The sequence below is a fragment of the Leptosomus discolor genome, chromosome 9, assembly GCF_034619465.1.
Source record: "Leptosomus discolor isolate bLepDis1 chromosome 9, bLepDis1.hap2, whole genome shotgun sequence".
In the NCBI taxonomy this organism is placed as follows: domain Eukaryota; kingdom Metazoa; phylum Chordata; class Aves; order Leptosomiformes; family Leptosomidae; genus Leptosomus; species Leptosomus discolor.
Window position 1 is genome coordinate 888,842 of NC_141399.1, and position 22,671 is coordinate 911,512.

Below are 22,671 nucleotides of genomic sequence, written 5' to 3' on the forward strand. Positions count from 1 at the left end.
GAAGGGATCCAGGGAGCAGATCCCTGAGAGGAGGGGGTGTGAGGAGAGCTTTGGGGCAGTTCAGACGATACTCGGGGCAGCGGAGCGCAGCACTGGGGTGGATTTGCCCCTCTGCAGAAGGGACGTGCCTTTTTGCATTTGTTAAACGTGATGGATTAGGTGTGCAAGTGATGCACGTTTGATACACTTGTGCTGTTTACACTGGTTAAGAATCTCACTCCGTACCAGGCTGTCTGCATGGCTCTTTGTTATAAATGCCTTCAGAAAACGAAGAGGATTTTGCACACCGAACCAGTTAGTCTCTACTTAGGTGTGTCAGTTTTGCTGTTGATTTTAGCCTTGCTGGTTAACACAGAGCAGGCAGTTTCACCGAGTATTTGTTTTTCTCGTGCTGACTCAGCATGATAAACCTTAATAAAAATTTCAGGAGAACTTTTTTTCCAGTACGAATATTAATATTTATGAGGATTCTTTTAGCTGCAGCTTCACAGAAGTGTGTTCCGAGCAAACCAGAATTTTAGGTCAATTCTAACCAAATTCCTCCTAGGCTGGAATTTTTGAGTACAGTCCCATACTTTCCATAGTTGGATGAAATCCCTTAGACCGAAGTTAACCTGAACCTTGCAGTTCCTTTAGTTCGGTCAGTGTTGGAGGGCAGGTGGGTCTGCGCTGGCCGTGGACGGGACCAGCCGTGTGCGATGGCCGGGCATCGCGTCCTTCTGGCGCGCCGCTCGCCCGGCTCCCTGTGCCCAGGGTAGGAAGCTCCATACGCAAACTCCCGCGTTAGCAGTGCAAGTGATAGGACACACTTGCCTGGAGGATGCTGGAATTCCAAACTGACTTTCAGGTCTGAGTTTTAAGAAACCAGCGTTTGTAACAGGCTTGAACCGATTTGTGTGCAAGTTTCATACGTTTCTGAGACCTAATCTTCCCTGGCGCTGATCCCCTCCCGCCGTCCTTACTGATGCAAGCGGAGGATAAAATGCTAAAGCGCCTTGTGGACAAGCGAGTGGAACATTTTAACTTGGTATCACTTTAGATTTGTTTTGCCACACGCGAGTAAAGTGCATGAGCAACAGAACGTGACGTTCTAGGCCTGAAGATGGTGGTGTGAGTGTCTGCTGCTCTCAAAGCAAGTTCAGAGATCTGCTGTGATTTAAAACAACCATCTTCAGTCCTACAAAAACTAAAACAATAACTCTTTCAAGTGTCGCTGGGGCCAGAATTTCCCTCGATAACTTAGGATTGCTATGTGCCTTAGCCACAGAACCTTGTTCTTTCACTGAAAGCACGGTGTATTTTATTTCAGTGACAGCCCACACAGCGAGCCAGGCACCATCGATGAAGTTGACCATGACAACGGCACGGAGCCGCACACCAGCGATGACGGTGAGCGCAGACGCGAGCAGCGGATACGGGGTCTGTGTTGGAAGAGCTGTGCCCCTTGCTGCTGCCAGCCTGGGGGCTGGACTAGTGCCTGGCGCTGCCATGGGGGTGCTGTTTTTGTGTGCTTGGTAATGAACATGTGTATTCATGAACGTCATGTGAGGTTTCGCCATAGGATGCGCGTGGACGTTCCCAGCGGTCTGACCCTGTGGCAGGGAACGTGCATTGGTTTTTGTAGAGCCGGTCTGTGCGATTCCATTAATCCCATGTATGGCTTTTTTTCCCTTCTGGTCACCTGTGGTTACACGCAGCCACGCGATGGGGAGGCCGCGCTGTGTGAAACAGCTCATGAGAACAGGAGCTGGGGTGACGGGGGGGGACACACCAGCTCCCTTCACTCCGGGCCCTGGAATGCATTGTGGGGAAAACAGCGAACGTCAGCGGCCCCGTTGGGGGCCCTCTGAAGTGAGGGGTCTTCCAGCTGACTTCATTAGGCTGTGGATCATCCCCTGTCAAGCAGCCGTCTCCTTGGCAGAACCTGCACCCCCTGTGTTGGAGGGGGCTGCAGCCCGGTGTTCCCCGCAGGCAGCTCCGTTTCCTTTGGGGACAAAGTACCCACCTGCTCCTGTCAGGCCCGTGGAGCTGGCGCCTTTGGAGGGCGAAGCAGGACGTGCTGTGAGCCAGGACCGTGTGGACGGGTGCAGCCGGCTGCGAATCCCGTGCCACCGGGAGCGTCCCCAGTGCCCCGTAATGCTCTGGAGGAGGCTCAGGCCCAGCTTTGTGAGGTCCTGTCTGCTGCACGTCTGCGTGGACCCGCTCGGAGCTTCACGTGCGGCTCTCGGCGAAAGCTTTGAAGCTCACGGCGATCACAAAGGCGAGCGTGGGAACGAGGGTGCTGGCAGGGCCGGGCAAGAAGCGTGTTTGCTCCCCGGCACGGTACCAAAGCTGGAGGAAGCCCTGTGCTACCCTGGCGGCACCAGCAGCTCGGCCACGGGGCGACTCCGGCACAGCCACCCCGTGGCAGCGTTGAGCGGCAGGACTGCGCTGTGTGGCGGGGCACCCACCGCGCAGCCGAATGCCTCCTCGGCTCTCCTGGTGGCCACCATTTCCTCGGCTGCCTCCTGCCCCAACAAAATGCCGACGCCTTCCGAGGCTGGTGGTGGTGGGAAGGCCTGCCCGGCTGGCGGGCACGGCGGGCAGCAGGGGAGGGGTGCCGCAGGGCCGGACAGCTCGGGACCTGCTTTCAGCTGCAGGCAGGAGCCGACAGGACTGGGAGATGGAGGAGAGCAAGCTGCTGCTTAGCCAATTTTATGCTCGGATGGTCACGTTAAAAGCTCTGATTGGAGTTTCTGGGTGATTAGCTGTGGTGCAAGGGTAGAGAAGAGGAGCGGCTTTATTTTGTGAGTGTACCCGCTCCTTATTCCCCTCGCCCTGTGCACCCTCCCTGCTGGGAAACTCAACGCTGTGTTGGGGCTGTGAGAGCCCTCCTGGTTGCCTCCCCAGCTGCGTTTCCTCCAGAGCATTCCCCGCTGATCCTGCTGTGGTGCTCCCAAACACTCTGCCGCTCCTCTTGGTGTGGCTGTGTATTTTAAGCTGGGGAAAAGCGGTGCTGAAGCGACCTGTCCTGTCCCACACGAGGCGAGGAAGGGGGCAGGGGTCTGATTCAGCATCTCCCGCATCTTCCTCCGGTGTCTCCTCCTCTGTGTGGATTTTGTCACCGAGCAGAGTGACAGGTCACATCCCGATTGCTGCTGATGCCGAGCCCGTGGTTGGTGACGAGGCAGATGGAGCAGAGCAATTGTCCGTGTTTTAATGAGCACGTGGCAGATCTGGAGGAACTGGGCGGATTTGCCCTGTTTAGCTTTGTTGTCCCCTGTCTGCCGGTCTCCAGGTGGGCTTTAAAATGATCAGGTGTCTCGGATAATCAAGGTACATTAACCGCTTGCTCGCTGGCTCTGATAGTGGCTAGAGGTAGCTGAGTGGTGGCAGCCTGCTTTTTCACCCCTGTCTCGGAGCGAAGTGAGGCGGAGTGCAGGTTGCTCCTGCCAGCGCGGAGAGAGATGCTGTTGCTGCCTTGCAGTCGCTGCAGCGGTTTCTCTGGGATTTGGTGCTCCCAGCTGGGAACAGCTTTGCTGAAGAGCTGGGCTCCCCCACGGGCTCCTTGGTGCCAACTGGCTCCTCTTCGGGTGCACCAGCAGCTCCCGCTGTGATGCCCTTGGCCAGGGGCTCAGAGGCTCCTGGTGTGCTCACAACCTCCCGAAGTGAAGTCCTGCCTCAGCCCTCTTGAGTTTCAGGGCCTGAGCTCCCAGTTTGTGAATCCCTGGTGTTTGGTAGAGCTTAAATTAGAAAAAGTGGAGAAGTGGTGAGGTAGAGTGCTGGAAGGTCTGCAGGTGTGGGGCTGTGATGGGGAGCAGCTGCCTGGTCAGAGCCAGTATCATCATTTCTGTGGGGATCCCCAAAGGGGGATTCGTTACTCGTCAATAATTCATACCAAACTGTCTGCAGGGTAAGAAAAGGAAGAGAAGGTAAGCGGGGCTTTGATCACAGTATCTGACACAGCTTAACAAGGGCCCAGTCTGGAGGATAATGGGGTTCTGTAACCAAAGAAATCACTTTATAGGTAGAAGATGGGAGTGCGGGTGACGATGCCATATGCACAAGGGAAACTTCAACTACTCCCCATCTGGTCTGTAGCTTTTTGTAATTGCTGGTAGTTTGTGAGAAATTCCAGGAAGACTGGAAGAACAAAAAGAATGATCAGTCTAAAAATAAGATGGTTTGTACCCGGTGTAAGATGGTGTTGGGAAGCTAGGGCAGCAGCATCAGTGCTGTTCTGGTGAGATGCCTCCTTCTAGGATGTGGTGCACCCTGGTGACTGTTGAACTAAACTTTTCTCTGTGCTTCTCTCCTTTGCAGAAGTGGAGCAGATTGAAGCCATCGCAAAGTTTGACTACATTGGGCGATCTCCACGAGAGCTCTCCTTTAAGAAAGGGGCCTCGCTCCTCCTGTACCATCGGGCATCAGAAGACTGGTGGGAAGGGAGACATAATGGTGTGGATGGCCTCATACCCCACCAGTACATTGTGGTGCAAGACATGTGAGTAAAGTGGTGTGTGTTGATCCAGGACGTTAAAACACACCTACATGAGGCCCATCTTTAGCCACCTGAAACAGGCGGTCAGATTTCCCCGGGTTTAATGACTTTGGTGAGAAATCTGGCCCTGTTCACGTCTGCCTCTCCGTGCATTGGCTCAGATTTTCTCGTTCAAGCTGACGAAGCCAAGCACTAAAGCCTGTACTTCGGTGTGCCTGAACCCCATCTGCTGTTGACTCCTCAAAGTGGCACGACCCAGGCTTCATATTGGCCTTGCTCCCTCTGCATTGTCCCGGCCTTGTTGGGTGCCCGCCTGGCCTGCAGGCAGGTCCCAGGGTCCTTCGCCGGTGCCACCTCTGTTACAAGCACCGTACCTGGGTTCGTTAAAAAGGCAGCACAGGGGGGTATGAGACGTGATGTTTGCTTTCTCCAGGCTCCAGGTGCTGTCTGCAGTGGTGGCCTTGGTCCAGCCCTCTGCTGACAAAGTCTGGAGCTGCTGGGGTGGTGGTGTTCAGGTCCACCTTGTGGCTGGGCCCCACCCAGCCTCTCTCCGGGGGCAGGGCCCTGTTGCTGATGGGGGTCCCCTTTTCCTAGGGATGATGCGTTCTCCGACAGCCTGAGCCAGAAGGCGGACAGCGAGGCAAGCAGCGGGCCGCTGCTGGATGATAAAGCCTCCTCCAAGAACGACATCCAGTCCCCGACGGATCATATTGTGGACTATGGCTTTGGGGGAGTCATGGGCCGGTAGGGAAGCTCTCCTTTTCCTGTGGCACAGAGGTGGATGCTGTGGCGTGCGGGGGCAGTCAGTGTGGGGTGTAGGGCCAGACAGAAGGGGAGGCTCCAGTAAGCACTGCAGAGTGATGTGAGCATGGAGGGGGTTTTCGTGCGCGTTGCTGATGCAGATCTTAACAAGTAAAGAAGGTGCGATGCTGTCCTTTCCTTGGCACTGGCTAAAATGTCTATCTGCCCTCTTGCCTTAATCTTCTGGAGCTGAAAGGCTCGAGTTTGGTTTGATCTGAACTCTCAGAGCTGAGCAATTGTCTTGCAGCATGCAACCAGACGCTTTCGATCTGACGGACGGTGACCTAGTCTTGTGATGGATTCTTTGCAGAGTGAGATTGAGGTCTGACGGTGCAGCTATCCCTCGCCGTCGAAGCGGGGGGGACACCCACAGCCCGCCCCGAGGGATGGGGCCTGGCCTAGACACTCCTCCTCGAGCAGCGGCCTGCCCTAGCAGCCCCCACAAAATACCTCTTAACAGGGGCAGGATTGAGAGTCCCGAAAAGCGCAGAATGGCGACATTCGGCAGTGCAGGCAGCATCAATTTCCCAGACAGGAAGGCCTTGTCTGATGGCCACCCGCTGAGATCGACCTGTGGATCGACTAGACACAGTAGTCTCGGAGATCAGAAATCTCTAGAAGCAGAAGCGCTTGCTGAGGTAAGAGGGGTGTGAAGTGGCTCCCGGTGCCCAGGGATCGAGAGGCCAAACCAAAAGGCACTGGGGGAGTGCCGCAGAGCCCCTTCCATCTCGACGCACTTCAGAACTACGGTGCTGTTGTCGCTGCGGTGGTTTAAAGATAAAAATGAGCAGCCAACAGCTCGCCTGCTTTTCCAGCCGTGTCGGTTGGCCTAATGAAAGGTACTGCCTCCTTCCACAAACCTGGTTTCTTTGAAACAGTAGACAAAAAAGCTCAATCCACCACCAAAATGCACTGGCAGCTCTTACCTCCGGCAGGGAGGGAAGCACGTTGTCTTCATCCGATGCTCCATCAGGAGCTTAGGTGGAGAAAACTGGATTTGCCAAACCAGACTTTGATGCTCAGTGTTTGGAGAAAAGTGCTTCAGGTTTGTTACTGGCCGTTTGTCGCTGGGACCTCAAGATGTTAGTCTGATCCCAGTGTGACACCTCCAGCTGCACAGCATCTTCACGCTAGGCCATCGGTTCCATGGTGCTCGTTAAATCCGTGTAACCTCCAGCGTAGCCTGCAGGTCCCCTCTCCCTGCCGCTGGCAGGAGGCCCCCAGCCAGGCGTCAGTCAGGTTACACCAAACCTTCCGCGCCTCGGAGAACGGGGAGAATTCTCCAGCCTCTCGGGGGCCACGTGGGTCAGGCCCAGTCCCCGTGGCTGTGTCCGAACGGCCGTGGGTTGGGCCGGTTCGGGCGCTGGGAGCGCTGAGGACAGGCTGCTCAGCCTCCCCTCTCTCGGCAGTTTCCCGGCGCTTCGCTTCGCGCCACCCTCCGGCGGGAGCAGCCGCCGGGGGGGCTGTCGGTGAGGGGTGCGGCTGCTGGGGAGACCGCGGCCCCCCACCCACAGCACCTCGTGCGCCCAGGGCTGGGCAGGCTGGTGTGTGTCGGGCCGGCCGCCGTCAGCGGGGGGAAGGGAAGAGCTCTCGCTGTCCTGTTTGCTTTTCCGCCAGCCGCGCTCCTGTCCTCTCGCTCTGCAGCACGCTGCCCGGCTTCTCTGTCCGCCCAGAGCTTGTGTAGGGGGGGTCAGTTCGCCCAGCGGTGGTCGTGGCGCCTTGGGACGGGATAACGGCTCGCACGGAGCCCCAGGGCTGCGCCGTAGCGTGGCACCCCGCTGCGGTGCCCGGGGCCGGTCCCCAGGCGCAGCGCAGGGCTGTGGGCTCCGGGAGCCTCCAGAGGGGAGAGGTGAACGCTGGGGACGGAGCACGAGACGCTCTTGGGGTTTGTGCTGGGTTTTTTAAACCTTGAGAAAGATTCTCGCTCAGCTGAGGTAAGTAAATACTTACCTTGAGGTCTGTAGGGCTGCTGGACTTGGCAGTCCTGAGGCTTGGCTCTGCGAGAATATTTTCACTCGTTATCTGAACAGCTTAATAGAATTAATTGGAGCTAACTTGATAATTATTTCCCTCTTTCTGATCCTCAGAACGTTATCTGAGGCGCACTGAGCATTTTTGACACGTTATAAAATTAAGGACTCGTCTCCACAAGGGCAGCGGGGAGAGTTAACTGGAGCTGCTTGTTACCCGATCGATTCAGTTGCTCTGAATCACTTTTCAGATGGTCTCTTTCTGAGTTAGGGGCCTTAATTCAGTTAGAGCTCAGTGAAGTGAAGGCAAACTGAGGCACCTCTATTTCTGAATGAGGTGATCAGCACTACAGTTGGAGGCAGTTTAGCTAATTTTCCTTTAAATGGGCACTTTATTTGAACTGAGTTCACCTTCTGGAGGATCTCCTCGGAGGGACCAGTGGACGCCGTGCCTAGGAGACATGACCTGAGGCAGGCGGGCGGTGAGGGGCTGGGGCTGATCTCGCCTCAGCTGCCTCCCAAGGAGAGGTCTTGTCGCTGCCTCTCTTCCATTGATGGGGGGCTGCCATCGTGCTGCTCGCTCCGTACCTCCCTGCGAGTTTCTGCCCCCATGCGTGCCGCCGCTCGGCAGGCGCAGGGACGGCAGAGCCCCCGTGCTGATGGAGGCTGCGGGGCAGCTGCTTTTGGGAGAAACCAGCCTCAGAGCTGCAGGGCAGTGTGGAGGTGCCCTGTCTGTGGAGACGTGGACAGGCTGGTGTTCACCCCATCGCCCGTGGTGCCGGCGCTTTGCTCCCTTAGGAGCTGGCAGCCAAACTCCTGTTGACTTGGGAGACACGGGCCGCCTTTGTGTGGCCAGAGCTTGGGTTTTACATCTTCTCCCAAAGCTCCTGCTTTGCCCGGAGGCCCCGTCTTAGGTCAGAGACACCCCCCCGCCCCGCACAGAGACGCATGCCAGGGCCGGGGGGCTTCTCCACGGGGTGGGGTGCAGGAGAGCAGGGTGATCCTGTGACACGGTGCTGACATCCCTTTGCTGGTGGCGTTTGCAGGACATCGAGAAGACCATGAGCACGGCGCTGAACGAGCTGCGGGAGCTGGAGAGGCAGAACACGGCCAAGCAGGCCCCCGATGTGGTCCTGGACACGCTGGAGCCCATGAAGAACCCCCCGATGGGCGCTGCCAACTCGGAGCCCGCCAGCCCCCTCCACACCATCCTCATCCGGGACCCCGACGCCGCCATGCGGCGCAGCAGCAGCTCCACCACGGAGATGATGACCACCTTCAAGCCAGCCCTGTCGGCCCGGCTGGCCGGGGCTCAGCTGCGGCCCCCGCCGATGCGGCCGGTGCGGCCGGTGGTGCAGCACCGCTCCAGCAGCAGCAGCAGCTCGGGGGTGGGCAGCCCCGCCGTCACCCCCACCGAGAAGCTCTTCCCCGGCGGCTCGGCGGATAAATCGGGCACCATGTAGGCCGGGGCGTGGGGAGAGCCAGCGCCTGGGCGGCGGGAGCGGGGCCGGCGGCTCGGCACAGCCTCGCTCGGCCGAGCGGGGGGTCAGGACCGTGCTCAAGAGGAACCTCTCCGAAAGGGGAGCAAGCGCGTAGCCTAGGCCTGAGGGTTGGTTGTACATACGTGTGTGTGTGTACATACGTGTGCACACGCACCCCCATCCGTGCAGAAACACTTCCCAAGCTTGCAGTCCTACGGCAGGAGGAGACGGTGGGTCTACGTGTTGGCACTGGAGAATACATGCTATATGTAGAAGTATATATTAAAAAAAGAAGTGTACAGAATTCAGTGACTTTTTAAAAAAAGTAGATTTACCTCAGAAACTGGCTCTGAAATGTCCTCTCTAGAGATGCTGGGTTGATTTGGGTTCTTTTTCCAGGCTATTTGTGTGCGTGCATGGAGGTACGTAGCGGCTGTGCGTCGAGCAATACAAGGCCAGTCCTGGAATTTATTTGCTGCACCTCTCGGCATTTAAAAATAAAAGGGGGGGTGGGGGGAGGTACAGGGGGTTTTGTTCGCTGCTGGCCTGTGGAGAAGAGCTGGAAATCGCAAATGCCGGGGTGCGTCGGGCCGGCTGGAGCGGCTTTTCAGGCTGCATCCCGAGACGCCCGGCCGGCGGCACCCGGCAGGAGCGGGGACAGAAAACGAGGCGGCTCCGTCGGCTTCGCTCAGGGAGGAGGACGGTGCTGCCCTGCCTGCACCACGGACCTCGTTTCCTTGAGGATTTCGGAAGGGACGAGGACTACGACAAACCTGCGGCGAAGCAGAGAGTAACTGGCGTGGTTTTGAGATGCTTCATTTCCCTTTCCCCACATGCTTCTTTTTTTTCCTCCTTTTTTTTCTCTCTTTTTTTTCTCCTCTCCTTTTCCTTTCCTTTTCCTCTCTTTTTCTTTTCCTCTCCTCCTTTTTCAAAAACCCTAATGGTACCTCGGCAGATGGGACTAAACAGGCGAGGAGGCTTTGGTACCACAACGTTCCTTTATTTGAAGTTGCACAGCAGTACGTGAGGGTCTTGATTCAGATTGCGTCGTCTTGCATGAAAAGCATGAGCCATATTTGACCATATCAGATGCAGAACCCGTCTGATGGGGTGATATTTTGCACTTTCTGTACTGTACTATGTAATACAGCAGTTTGAGTTTATGCAAAAGAATCTACTACGTTTTGTTTTCCCTCTGAACGTTTAACCCAGAGAAAAAACGTGCAGAACGAGCTGGGGGTTGCATGGTACCTTGTCTGATGATCAAGTCTCTGCTGTAAGCGCTGAACTCAAGACGCTCTGTGCTTCTCCTGCAGTTTTTTCCTCCTTGTACAGATTTCCACGGCAGTGACCATGGTTTAATTCGGTCGCTTCCACCTGATCACGCCCAGCCCCAGCGTGAAACGGGCCGTCGGGAGTTTCTCCGCGCTGGTGGCTGCTTCACCCTCACCCCTCCTGCTGCTGCCTCCGCTTTCCGCTGTCCTGTCTGGCCCTGGGCAGAGCAGCCCTGAGCCCTCCTGCCGCAGCCCGCGGTCGCTGCCTGCCCAGGGCGTCCCTTCTGTCCCCCCTCCTCCTCCTCCTCCTCCTCCCTGGCACCGCTGCGGAGCCCGGCCGGCCGGCGGAGCAGCCTGACTCCCAAAGGGCGGCCGAGCCCGCCGGTGCTGCCGCAGCTCCTCGGCCGGGCGGTCGCCCTGACGTGCCGTGGGACCGGCCCGACGTTGGCTCCCGCGCCCGGGCGTGTGTCCCTTCGCGCCCTCCCGCTCCGCCAGCCTGTGTATATATTGCTGTACGTGCTTAAATGCTGGAAGTAACTGTTAACCTGTAAACTGTACAAAAAATAGGCTAAGATTAGATGAAAGCCAATGCCACTCACCAAATCTTTGCACTTAGTAGGTAGCTCAATGTAAAAGTAAAACCCAACAATAATAATAAAAAAAGAAATAAAAAAAAATCAAAGCCGCGAAGCGAACCTTTCGGTGTACAGTGGGGAGAAGTACTGTACCTAGTGATCCTGTCGTCGTTCCTCCGTATGATGCTGTAAGGGGAAATGGTGTTTATGTACATGTCTACTAACATTGTTGACGTTTGTAATGACCACAGTCGGTCCATATTGATGTTTATTTTCTCCATAATTTCCCCCCTTTCCTAACTCGGGCTGACCCCGAGGTCAATGCCCCTGTCGTTACGGGCGGCAGATGTTCCAGCAGGCTGTCGGTCTGGTCCAGTAAGGAACCAGCAAACGTGCTTCTGGGGGAGGGAAGAAACCCATTTGGCACGAGAGCTGCGGATTTGTTGCCAGTAATTATTTTTTTTTTTTTTTCCATTTAGTTCCTGGAGAACATTCACTTTGCCAGTCTTCTGGTTTTTTATATACTTTCAAAGATGACTTGATAGCAAAACCATGTTTATTAGGGTTTGGTTTTTTTTCCTCCCTTCTTTCTTTTGAAGATACGGTACAAGTTCCAATGTCTTTCTGTTAAATTATTGCCTTTTGTTTCCCTTTGTTTTGTTTTGTTGTCGGTTTTTAATACAATTGTTTTCTTATCTTTAAGTGCCTTTTTGAGCACCAGAACAAATGCTTGGCGTTGATGTCCTAGGAGCTGTACACATCATGGTTTCCTTTGTGCAGTTGCGTTGTGCTGGGTGATGGCTTTTGAAGTCCTTCTTAATTCTTTTTTTTTTTTTAAAGGAGAGAAAACCAAGACATTTTGTTGAAGAATAAACCACCCCTTTTTAATACGGTATTCAAATTGTAGTTCTAACTACTGTAAATTCAAGGGAAGAAATGTATTTTTCTGTAAGCTACCTGGGCACAAAATGGAAACGCGTCCGTCGTAGGAGTATCACAACTGGAACCTGCTCCTGTTCTGTGAGTGACTTTACCCCGGTCCCCGGTACCTCTCCGAAGGCGTGACGGCTGTCGGCCTCCCGGCGCCCGCAGAGCTTCCACTGTGAAAACTCTCGGCCGAGCAGCTGAGGTGAGTGGGCGCTGGGAGCCCTGCCTGGGCCCTCCTCCTGCTGCCCACCGCCCTGGGCGAGGGTCCGGGGGTCCAGCACAGCCCCCGCGCGGGGACGTGGCAGCCGAGAGGAGGGCGTCTTCACGGGGCCGTTGTTTCTCTGCCGTGCAGAGCGAGTGCTGACCTCCGCCTCGGCCCCCGCCGGCTCCCCGCGGGCCTGCCCGCTGCCCTCCCGCCCCGTGGCTGCCTTGGGAAGGGGCGGCGTGGCGCTTGCCCACCCTCCCCGGGGCTCGGCATCGCCTCCGATGGTGCTGGCTCGACAGCGATGGCACCCGCGGGGGTCTCCTCTCTGTGTGGAGGCTTCAGCAGCGCACGCGGGTGTGTCGGTCCCGGGGTGGTGATGGCGGTGCACTCTCTTCCGTAGGCTGGAGTACCCCTGGTAGGTCATTTTTGTAAACCCTGGGCTGTGTTATTGAACTAGCAGTGTTGTGGTTTTCACGGTGCGGCAGTAGATGTCCCGAGCCTGATCTGTTTCCGAGGGGCTGGGCTGCGTAGTCTGGTGGGGATGGGTTTGGTTACGCCGGGAAGCCGTAGGAAACCGCCGGCCGGCTGCCCTTTGTAACGGTCGTCCTCTCCTCTGGTGTTGTCTCTGTAACGTATGGTGAGATGCCGTCCAGCTAGAGTGTCCGGGTGGGTCCTGTCGTGTATGCTGATGATGCCATGTAGATGAAGCCACTGGTTGGGTGTGGACTCGTCCCGTTGAATAAAACTGCTTAACTTTTCTCAAAAACACTGGCTGTAGTTTCAGAGTATTTGCTGCCTCCGGGAGCTGTGTGGGCCGGAACCCCTGCCTGCACCCCTGCCTCTGCCTGCACCCCTGCCTCTGCCTGCACCCGTGCTGGCAGCTTCCCCATCCTTCATCCCCTGCAGCCCGGCTGGAGGTGATGACCAGGGTCCTCCCCAGAGCCGGTGGGCGGTGGCGGTGGTGCCGCTGGCCACATCTCCTGGCTGCTGCTCCCCGTAGGCGTGAGCCAGGCCCGCGGTCACTCACCGTGGCCGACTTCGTGTGTTCCGCTGTGTGTGTGTAGGTGAACCGCTGAGGACACAGGCGGGCTCTTTCCTCAGCCCTGGGCACATGGTGAAAATAGGCAGGGAAGAGGCACGTAGGCCAATAAAAAAAAGCAAATTGCTGCCTCCAGGCGGGTGTAAATTTGCCTGTTTCTAGGAGTGTGGGAGGACCGGTGCTGATCTACACCAGCCAAGCTGTCCTCTGCCTTTCAGAGGTGTCATTTCTTCCTCTAAATGTTATTTGAAATGCATTTAGGTAAAAGCAATGGGAACCTTCTTCCCTTTTGTTTGGAAGAACTCTGCCTTGAAGCTCACTGTGCTGAGACCGCAGTGATTAAAGGCTGAGAAGGGGCTGTGCGGGCAGACCGGGCTCCTCCCGGGGCGAGGGCTGGTGGGGAAGGGCCACTCCGTGCTCCCCCAGCCCCTGGTGCAGGAATCCCTTCCAGCTCTCGGTGCCTGCACCCGTCTTCAGGCAATGAAGTCCCTTTGCCAACCTCCTGCTGCGGTGAGAGCGGGTTTATTGCTGGCCCACGGTGGAGGGCTGCCTCGGGTGGGGAATGGCAGGGTGGCAGCTGAGGAGCCGTGCTCCATGTCTGCTCCAGAGAGATGTCACTGTCACCTCTGCCTGTGTGAGCTCCTTGGGACCTCGGCGTGTCTGCGCTTTAGGAGGAACGTCGGTGAGGCCAGGGGGACACCAAAGCGAGACAGAGCACAGGGGCAGGGACATGCTCCCCGTGACCTGCAGCCTTCGCACGGTGGGTGGGGGTAATGCCCGAGAGGAGCTGGGCTGAGCATCCCCCTTGCCACCCCTGCTCGCCCTTTGTGCGTTTTGGGGGGCATCAAGGCTCGATCTCCTGTCACTGCTTTCCCCTCACCGCAGCTCAGCGCTGGTGCTCGCCCCGCAGGAGCGGCCGGTCAGCATTGCTCTGGACAAGCGAAGCGCTGGAGGAGCAGGCTGGCTTTTCTTTATGAAAGCTGATTACGCAGGCACCACTTGTCCCTGCAGGGGTGGAGAGGGGACCACGACACGGCGCTCTCGTGTCCCTCCAGCCGCTCGCCGCGTGAGCCCATTCACGCCCGTAGGCTCTCCAGGGACACAGATCTGCCGTGGGTTCTTTATTCTCATGTTGAATGGTGTTTTTCTTCAGGGGGTGTTCCTCCCCTCCATCATCGGTCCCCCCAAGCAGCTCTGCCCTGGGGGGGATCTACCTGCTGCCCCTACCCCGCCTGTGGACGTGGCTCCCTGGCACTGCTCTTCCAGGATTAGCTTGAGCCAGCTAAGCAGGTATGAAAACCGTGGCGAGCGCAGGAAGACACGGTCTGTCGTGGCCCACTATGTGCCCGGCTCAGCCCCGTGGTGCAGCCGGCGTCCCGCCAGGAGGTGCCTGGGCGGCACAGCCCTGCCCAGCCCTGCCAGCTCCCAGCGTCGGTCACCGCCTCGCCAGCGGCCGCAGAGACTGCTCGTTTGCCACGTACCGACCCGCCGGGGCTGGAGGGGAGGCTGGGTCCTGCCGCGGCTGCACAGGGCGAGCTGGCAGGTTTGTGTGCTTGTCCCTGGGGAGGGCAGGAGGGAAGGGGACGCCCCGGTTTGCTGGTGCCGGGGAATCATGTCCTTAAAGCCTTCGGCATGATGCTTCAGAAGGGGGAAACGAGGCGCTTTCTGGACACCGCGGTTCTATCGGGGCTGGGGCATTGCCCAGTTGTCACGTCAGGCTGCTCCTGCTGCCACCGCTGCGCAGCGGCACGGCCAACCTGCTCCTGTTGGGAGCTCTCCCGAGCTCTCACCTATTCCCTCCCGTTCATGTTGCCTGATGCTGTGGCTCCAGGTTTAAGGTTGGGCTTCAGTTCCTGGGCTGAGGTTATGGGCAGCTTTATATCCTTGTTCTGGTAAGGCTGGTTGGGAGTCGCAAGGCTCGGCTCGGCAGAGGCCGAGTTCCCTGGGGGTGCTGGCAGCCGGGGCCCGCTCTCTCTCGGGGCTGCCCCTGCTGCGGAGCCGGGCGGCAGCTGGTGCTGCTGGAGCAGCCATCGGCCATCGGCCCGGCTGCCATCCTCAGCCACCGGCTGTCGCAGCAGGGCGAGGAGCACCGGCTGGGACGGCGTCACGCTGCGGTCTGGAGAGCCAGGAGTCATTTATTCAGGTAGCAATCGCCTCGCACGTATGTCTTGTGTGGCCTCGCTCAAGCAGGCTGCTGAAGAGAGATGTGCTTGAGCGATGAGTGGCTATTAATGTTTCATTTCATCCCCTCCGTGTACATCCTTAATTCAGCCCCTGTCATAATTCTTCCTGACTAGTTGCCGCTTCGCTGACCTCTGCCTCGCGTGGTGCCGCAGGCATGACGCTTCAGCCTCCTTCCTGCGGCAGAGACCACCCCCGCGGCCCGGCTTGGGGGGCAGCAGGCTGGGGAAGAGCCACCCCAAAGCAGGCGATGCTGTAGCCTGGGCAGACGGGGGACCCTTGGCCCCTGCCGCCGGCCTCTGCCCCCTCTCCACAGCCCCTCCAGCTCCCGGCACAGGCTGCCGAGGTGCGAAGCCCTCCTGCGTGGCCGGAGCACCCTTCCCTGCCCCGTGCGGTAACAAATGCCATCTCCTGCCCCAGGAGAGCCGGGGCTCTGGGTGGTGTTTCGAGCTGCCGAGTGGATAAAGAGCTCCACATCTAAATAAACACCTCCCGTGAAGTCAGAGCGCGCTTCACGCCGAGCCGACGAGAGGCTGCGGCCGGCCCTTTGCCAGGGGCTGTTATGTTTGTTTCCATGGATTTTGTGCCGCCGCTGGCTGCCGTGTCCAGGGCCGTGGGTGGCTGTGTCCTCTGCCCTGTCCGTGGCCGTGGGCTGCCGTGTCCACGGCCGTGTCCGCTGCCGGCAGATGGCAACAGACCCCGCGCTGTCGGGCTGGAGGCCGAGCCCAGCCCCTGCCGGAGCGATCGCGTCCCGCTCGCGTTGCCCGTGGGGACATCGCGCGGGGATGAGGGACCTCTGGCAGCGCAGCCCTGCTCTCTGCAGCTCTGCTCCCCCCTTCCGTGCGCTGGCAGCCGGGGCTGCACGGACGGGGCTGCGCCGTGGGCTTTCCTCCCACTCTGCTCCTGCGCTGAGCACCCGTCGCTCAGCGGAAGGTGCTCTAAGAGGTGTTGGTCACTGACAGCTGCGGAGCACCCTGCCTTCAGGAAAAGTCTGTAACTCTCTAAACATCCACATAAACGGTCGCTCTTGAGCGTGAAGGTTTATGTTCTTGCCCGTGCAACGCGCCTGCGGTCGGTCTCTTCGGTAACATGTGAGACACCAAGCGCTTCTGGGGTAACGCGCTGTTCAGCCTGAGCAACAGCCCCTTTTCTGGCCGGAGAAGGGGCGCAGACTCCTTTTTTGTAGCTGTTTGTGGGGCCGTTGTTTCAGAGCAGCGTGTGCTTGTGACACCGAGGCGGTCGGAGCTGACCTGCACGTTCCTTACCCACGGTGGGTCCCGGGGTGCTGAGCGGGTGTTTGCCCAGGCCCCTCAGACACCTGCCCCGGGGTTAAGCGTTAGATACTGTCTAAAACGCCAAGTGGCCACATCTGAGCGTGTTTGTGCTTAGCTGAAACTTAAGACCTGAGTAATTTCTCTCCAACAGGTCTAGTTACCTGGTAATAATCATTAACTTTAAGCATAAACAATAAATTGGGTATATTACTTCATTTCTACGGAGCAAATGCAGCATTTGCATTTAAATTAACTTTCCACATTACTGCACGCTTACATATGTGCTGATTTCTCTCTGAAGTGAAAAATACACACAAATATGTGTAAGTACTTCCCAGGCTGGTGTATCAGAGATTACAGCACAGACCTGCTACATTCCTCCACCGCTGGAGTGTGCCGGGGCTGGGATGGGGAAGCCCATCACAACAGCGTGGGGTTTGGGACCGACGGCTTGAAGATGCCCGCCGTGCCCTGGAAGCAGGCTGGGGCGCTGGGCTGGGGCGCTGGGCCAGGTCGGGGTGCGCCGAGTTGCTCTGTTCCAGTCTGCTGCTCTGCTGCTCCGTGCGACGTGCGGGGGGACAGAGCAGGGGGCTGCGGGGTGCCCGGCCGCCCCTGCCCGAGGCAGCCGCCGAGCAGCAGCTCTCTCCAGAGCCGGGACGTGATGGTGGCGTCTGAGGTGGCTGCGCAGGGTCTCTGCTGATGCCCCTGGCTGGAGGATGTTAGTGCGGGGCTTTGGAGACAAGCCACGCGGTAGAAAAGGAGGCGGAGGTAAAATCACGTATCGACGTCTTCCTTCCTCGGCGCTCAGGTAAAAAAGTGGTTTCTGCCGAAGCTGCGTTGAGCCTGGCTTTGTGGGTCAAAGCTGCAGCTGCCGAATTACCACCTCTGGAGAGTTTTCTGCTTCTCTCCAGGAGCCCCATGTCACGGCAGTGGGGGTGGCCGGAGGGCTCCTGGTGGGGGAGAAGGGCTGTGCCGTGCCGTGCCGGGGCATCGCAGCACCAGCAGTGACCCCACCAGCAGCCCCAGAGTGACACCGTCCCACAAGGCTGTGTCGTGGCGGCGGCCCAGCCTCGTCCTGCTCTGCTCTACGCGGTGGTTCACTGGTGGTTTGCGAGCAAGAGGCGGCAACAGACCCGCCGTGAAGTTGCTCCTGTGGGCGTGCTGGGGGCGAGCTCCGTTTCTTGTTTGCTTTTTTCTTTTTTTTTTTTCCCAAACCCACAAACTAGAAGGGTCCCATGAAGGGTTATTGTACAGGTGGGGGTTAATCCCTTGCATTATTTTCAGGTAGTATTTCCAAACTTGAAGCCGATTGAATCACTAGGGACCATTAAGGAAGAATTCACTGCATTCTTGGGAAGGCATCCTTCAATCTTTCTCTCGACTGAAGCTGGTGACACTTTTATCTGAGGAAGGCAGGGCTTGAGATAAAGGTTTCAAAGCGCTTTACAAAGGAGCGAAGGCAGGGCTTTGAAAGACGGATGCTTTTGTCTGCCCTGTGTTGCAGAACCATTCAGAGGTTCCCATCACTGAGACCTGTACGAAAGTGCTGTAAGAGACTTTTTTGTGCACCTGCATTTCTGCCAAAAAGAAAAGGGGGGAGGAGACTGGAGGCAAACTCACCATTTGGGTGTTAAATACCGCTCGGCTTTTGGTGTTTACAGTCCCGTTGCGCCTTTCCCTTGGTTTACTGCCTCGCTAGTCACCAGAGAGGACGTTAAAACGTGTATTTATGGCCTACGCATTGCACCGTACTTACCTGCCGGCTCTGCTGGAGCACCGCCGCCTGAATCGAGCAGCAGCATCTGCAGATCGAAGGAGAGTGGATTCGTGTGATGGTTTGCGCGTGCCTGCACAGTTCCGACCCCGGGCGCAAGCTCGTGGCACACAGACGGACGGGATCCCAGTAGCCCGACTAGTGCCGGGCGCGAAGGAGCAGACGTGGGCATCGGCTGCGCTGCCCCGGCTCCCCTCGGGGCGGGGGTCCCCTGCGACCCCAGGGTGGGGGACACATGGGATGGCTCCGTGCAGGCCCGGTGCTGCCCACGGCGCTGGTGAGCTCCGCCAGCCCCCGGCCGTGCCTTGGTCGGGGTGTGAGCGGTGCCCCGCTGCCCCAGGGTGCGCTGGGGGGCTCTGCCACCCCGACCCCGGAGCGGGGCGACGCCTTGCGGCTGCACCTGCCTGAGATCCTGCACACAAAATAGTGGTGTGTTTAAAATACACCCAGTTTGGCTGTTTCCGAGTGTTTTGCAGTGTGTTTTTTGTCCTGATGCCAGGGACAGGTATTGCATTGCACAAGAACTAAACTTTCTCTGGAACTTGTGTCTCGGCATTTCTTAATGCTGAGATTTGGGTATTTTATTAGAAAGGAAAATCAGCAAAGAAGATACGAAGAGCGTGATAACAAACAAATGATTTCTAGATAATTTTTCTTCAAGCTTGACTTATGCCAGACAGTTATTACAGCTGAAACTCGCTGTCCTTGTCCCCAAGATCGGAAATTTGATGTATTTTCAGTGGAACTAACTCAAACAATGGTGTCAATGGAGGAGTGAAGCTGATCTGTAATCTGGGAGGGGAACTTAATATATTTTTTCTTTTTTGAATAGGCTGCTTTAATGGGAGCAGCCTGTCTTCTGTGAAATATGTGCACCATCGCAGATCAGCTCTGCTGCGATATGGTTTTCATAGAAAATTTGATGACAGCATTTCTGTCGGGCGATAACGTGAAGAGGGGCCAGGGGTTGCTGCATGGCTGGGCAGGAACAAATGCAGTATTGCACGTGAGGCCGTGCCTTTGGTTTGCAGCGGGACCCATCTGTTTTTTAGACAGTATTGACTGGGAAAGCAGCTCCCATCGATTCCTCCTCGAGGGCTCTTTTGTTGTCTTCTTTTCAGTAAGTGGCGTTTCCTTGTGAAGCACCGACCGCTCCTGAGATAAACCCCCGCCTGCGGTGGTGAACGGCAGGGTGACTGAAGGTGTTCCCGTCTGCAGCTGGCCACTTCGTTAGTGGTTACCGCACGGACGTGGTGCCTGCTCGGCCGGGTCAGGGGCTGGCAGAGGGTCCGGCACTGTCACCCCACGTGCTGGCTCTGTGCCGCTCCGCGGTGCAACCCAGGAGGCGGCAAAGAGAGGGCAGGGTGGCAAACACGGACCTAACTGGCCCTGTTCTTCGCTGGCAAAGAGGAATAGCGCAGCACTTCCTTTTAACTGTGCGAATGCTGCTGGATTTTTGAGCAGCCTGCTCTAGCGGGAGGTGTCCCTGCCCACGGCAGGGGGGTGGAACGGGATGGTCTTTAAGGTCCCTTCCAACCCAAACCGTTCTATGACTCGATGAAACTTTGCGCTGGTGCTGAGAGCGTGGCCGTGCCCCGACTCCGTGTCTTGGCTGCACCGAGGACCTGACAGTCTAACGTGAGACTGCTCTGAAGTGCTGAAATGAAACCTTGGCCTCCTCCAAGCGTCTCTTGGGTAATTAACTGTCAAGAAATGCTCAGAGGGTCATTCACCTCCTATTTAGGTGGATCCAATAATTCAATACTTAGATGGATCCAACAACCATTCACTGTACGTGCTTTAAAGAGGCACCTAAGGGCAGTCTGTCACTTGTCAGGCTCGTAGCTAATGAATGAATGAAAAAATGATAAAAATGAGATATAAAGGAAATGGTGGCAGAATTTAGAGTGATTAATGCTTTGAACCTGGACTTGAAGTGCAGCAAATGCTTTCAGTCTTGCTGACTGAATTAAATAATCCAAATTAGTAATACGTTTTGGGTTTTTTTTCTCCTGTGTAAAGACATTAAAGTGCTTTTAGCAAATGAGGTAAAGATTTTCCATCCCTGTTTAAAGCAAAAATGGAGCACCGTGCCGTGGCACGCCCAAAGCCTGCAGCAAGCTCACAGCAGGGGCCATGCCTGGCTGTCCCGTCCCCCACGCAGCCTCTCCTGCAGCGCCCGTGAGTCTGACTGCCCTGAGAACCATCTGCCGGTGCTACTGGTGACAGCGGTCATCGAACCTGGGGTGGTCGTTCGTCCCTTGGAGAGAGGAGCATCCCCTCCGGGGAGAGCCAAGGGACGGTCTGGGGCCGCCTGGGGTGGGCAGTGGGTCACCCCGGGCATCCCAGTTCGGAGGGATCTTACAGACCCTGCTGCTGCCTTCAGCTCGGGCACGTCTGTGGTTGCGGGTCCCTTCAGGCAGCATCAAGCTCCCGTCTCTGCTCCCGCCCGGAGCTGCCCCGTCCTGCTGGCAGCTGACAGACCCCCCACCGCGCCGGCTCTGTCGATAAGCGTGTGTACCAATCGCTAAGGGTACAGATCAGTCGCGCCCTCATCACTTGCGGCCGGACCGCGTCTGCCTTGGGCCACTCGGTGCATTTTTTTCCTCCCTGACGCCCTCTGTCCATGGCACACCCGGCGTCCAGGGCTGCCCCGCAGCCGCGGCCCCCGAGGGGCTCGCTGCCGCCGGGCAGAGCTGCGGGAGCAGACGCAGCCCCGGTCACGGGGCGGGGGTCTTCCCCAGCGGATGCGTGTGTGTGTTGGAGACCTTCCCTGCGAGCACGTGCTTCTTTTCCTGCGCAGAGGGGAAAGGCTTCGCCAGGTGAGGTTGGTTCTTCAAACTGGCAAAGCATTTTTGAAAAAAGGAAATTCCCCGGAGCCTGCCGGGCGGTAGCCAGCCAGCGCGGGGGCAACTGGCACCAGTTAGCGCCGCTGCGGTACGTGCCGGGCCTCAGAGCATCCTGGTTTTAGTTTTAGCTTCAATATTTTTCTCTGAGGGTCTCCCTTCCCGCGCCAGCACGTAACCAGCACAACACCCCCCATCTCCCCGGCGCTGCAGCCCTTCTCTTGGTCCCCAGTGCTGCCGTGGGCCGGCTGCGTGCTGCGGGCGCGCGGGGGAGCCTCTCCGCGTGGCCGTGGCCCCCGTGCTGCCGGCGGAGCCCCGGCTGCCTCCACCCTCCCTGGCACCGGCTGGGCTCCAGCAGGACACGGCAGCAGTGCGGGGCCAGCTCTGCAGTGCCGGCTCCGGTGGGTCAGCTGTCCATCCTCCCGGCCGGAGGAAAGCATCTCTGGCAGCCGTGAAATCCTCCTCCGTAGGGATGGAGAAGTTTTTGCAGAGCCAGCCCCCGGCGTGGTGTCCACGTGCCCGAGGTGCCTGCGGGACAGGGTTCACTGCTGCGGTGCGTCTGCTGAAGCCCTCCCAGCCAGGCCGGAGCGTGCCTGCCCCAGGGAGGAGGTTGTATCGTATCCTGTGCCCAAGCTGGCTGCTGTAGCAGAGGGGAGAAAAAGAGTATTTCCCCAACTTTCATTAACTTCCCCCTCCCCCACTTAATACACATCTACAGGCTCGCTCTCTGTAGAAACTTTGGAAACCAGATTTTAGCAGGCCTTGGGGACTGCAGCGTTATCCATCTTCTGCAAACACTGCAGAGCTGTGTGGAGTTGAAAACCCTTTTACGATTGCAGCTCGGCTGAAAAACAGCGCCACGTTCCTGGTGTGATTCAGGATCTCGTCTCTTGTCGGCCGGGTGGAAGGCACCAGCTGTTGGAGCGTTTTGGTTCAAGTGTTTCATGAGAACAAAGTGCTTGAAATGGAATTTGCTGAGTTTTAAATACGTCCCACACACCAAGCAAGCGTCGCAGGTAAACCGGTATTGCTCTGTGCCACAGAGACGCTTCTTCCCTCCCCAGAAATCTTTCAGAGATGTAGGCTTTGAGCACTTGATAGTACAAAATCAACGGAGGTTTGTCTCTTGGAAATGACGTTCCAGCACTGGAGCAAAACTTATCCCAACCCTTTAAATCTAATCATGCCCGTTGTCAGCGTCCAAAGGCCAGACACCCTCTTGACAGCTCCTAATTCCACCCGAGTGGCCATCAGTATGAATAAGACATGTCTCTGTGGACATGCAAATGTGTTCGGTCCTATTTAACAAAGATAAATGTCTTAATTAAGATAACCAACCGCCTGGGGGATTTCAAAAATTAGATGAGCATGAGCTCCACAGCAAGGGCTTGGCGCAGATGCTTTGGCTGCTTTTCCAGAAAGCTCGAGCCGCCTCTGAGGACCGTGACGGGACACGGTCGTGCAGCTCTTGCAAGGCCCCGCGCTACCTGGGAGGCTCCCCGCGGTGAAGGGGGGTTGCTGGCGCTGGCCACTAGCCCAGCCCTTCCCACACTGGCTCAGAGCAAACGTGCTCCTCTCCCACCCCGGTGCGTCTGAGCTGGCAAGCAGTCAATGTTCTTGACAGAGCAGCTTTAACCATCCTCTTACGTGCTGTAGGTGAAGACTGACGAAGCTCTTGATGAATTTCTGTCTTCAAAACTGTCATTGCAGCCATTTTTTTTCATTTTCTTTATAAAAGCCTTTTCAAAAATTACATTTTTAATCATGACTAGGCAAGTGCTGAAGCCTGCCAGAGCCTTGGCGTGGAGCTGGGGAAGCGCTGAGCAGCTCAAAGGCAAGAGACC

At 57.2% G+C, this 22,671-nt stretch overlaps 1 protein-coding gene across 2 annotated transcripts in view; it reads left to right on the forward strand.

The window, feature by feature from the left end:
- Positions 1-8,714, forward strand: part of SRGAP3 (SLIT-ROBO Rho GTPase activating protein 3) — a 45,555-nt gene extending 36,841 nt beyond the window's left edge. For both annotated transcript variants that reach the window (XM_086470344.1, XM_086470345.1), the window contains exons 15-19: positions 1,310-1,389; positions 4,303-4,483; positions 5,075-5,224; positions 5,592-5,919; positions 8,298-8,714. In XM_086470344.1, the coding sequence (XP_086326470.1) occupies positions 1,310-1,389; positions 4,303-4,483; positions 5,075-5,224; positions 5,592-5,919; positions 8,298-8,714 (1,156 nt within the window). The remainder of the gene's footprint in view (positions 1-1,309; positions 1,390-4,302; positions 4,484-5,074; positions 5,225-5,591; positions 5,920-8,297) is intronic.
- Positions 8,715-22,671: the final 13,957 nt, after the last annotated feature.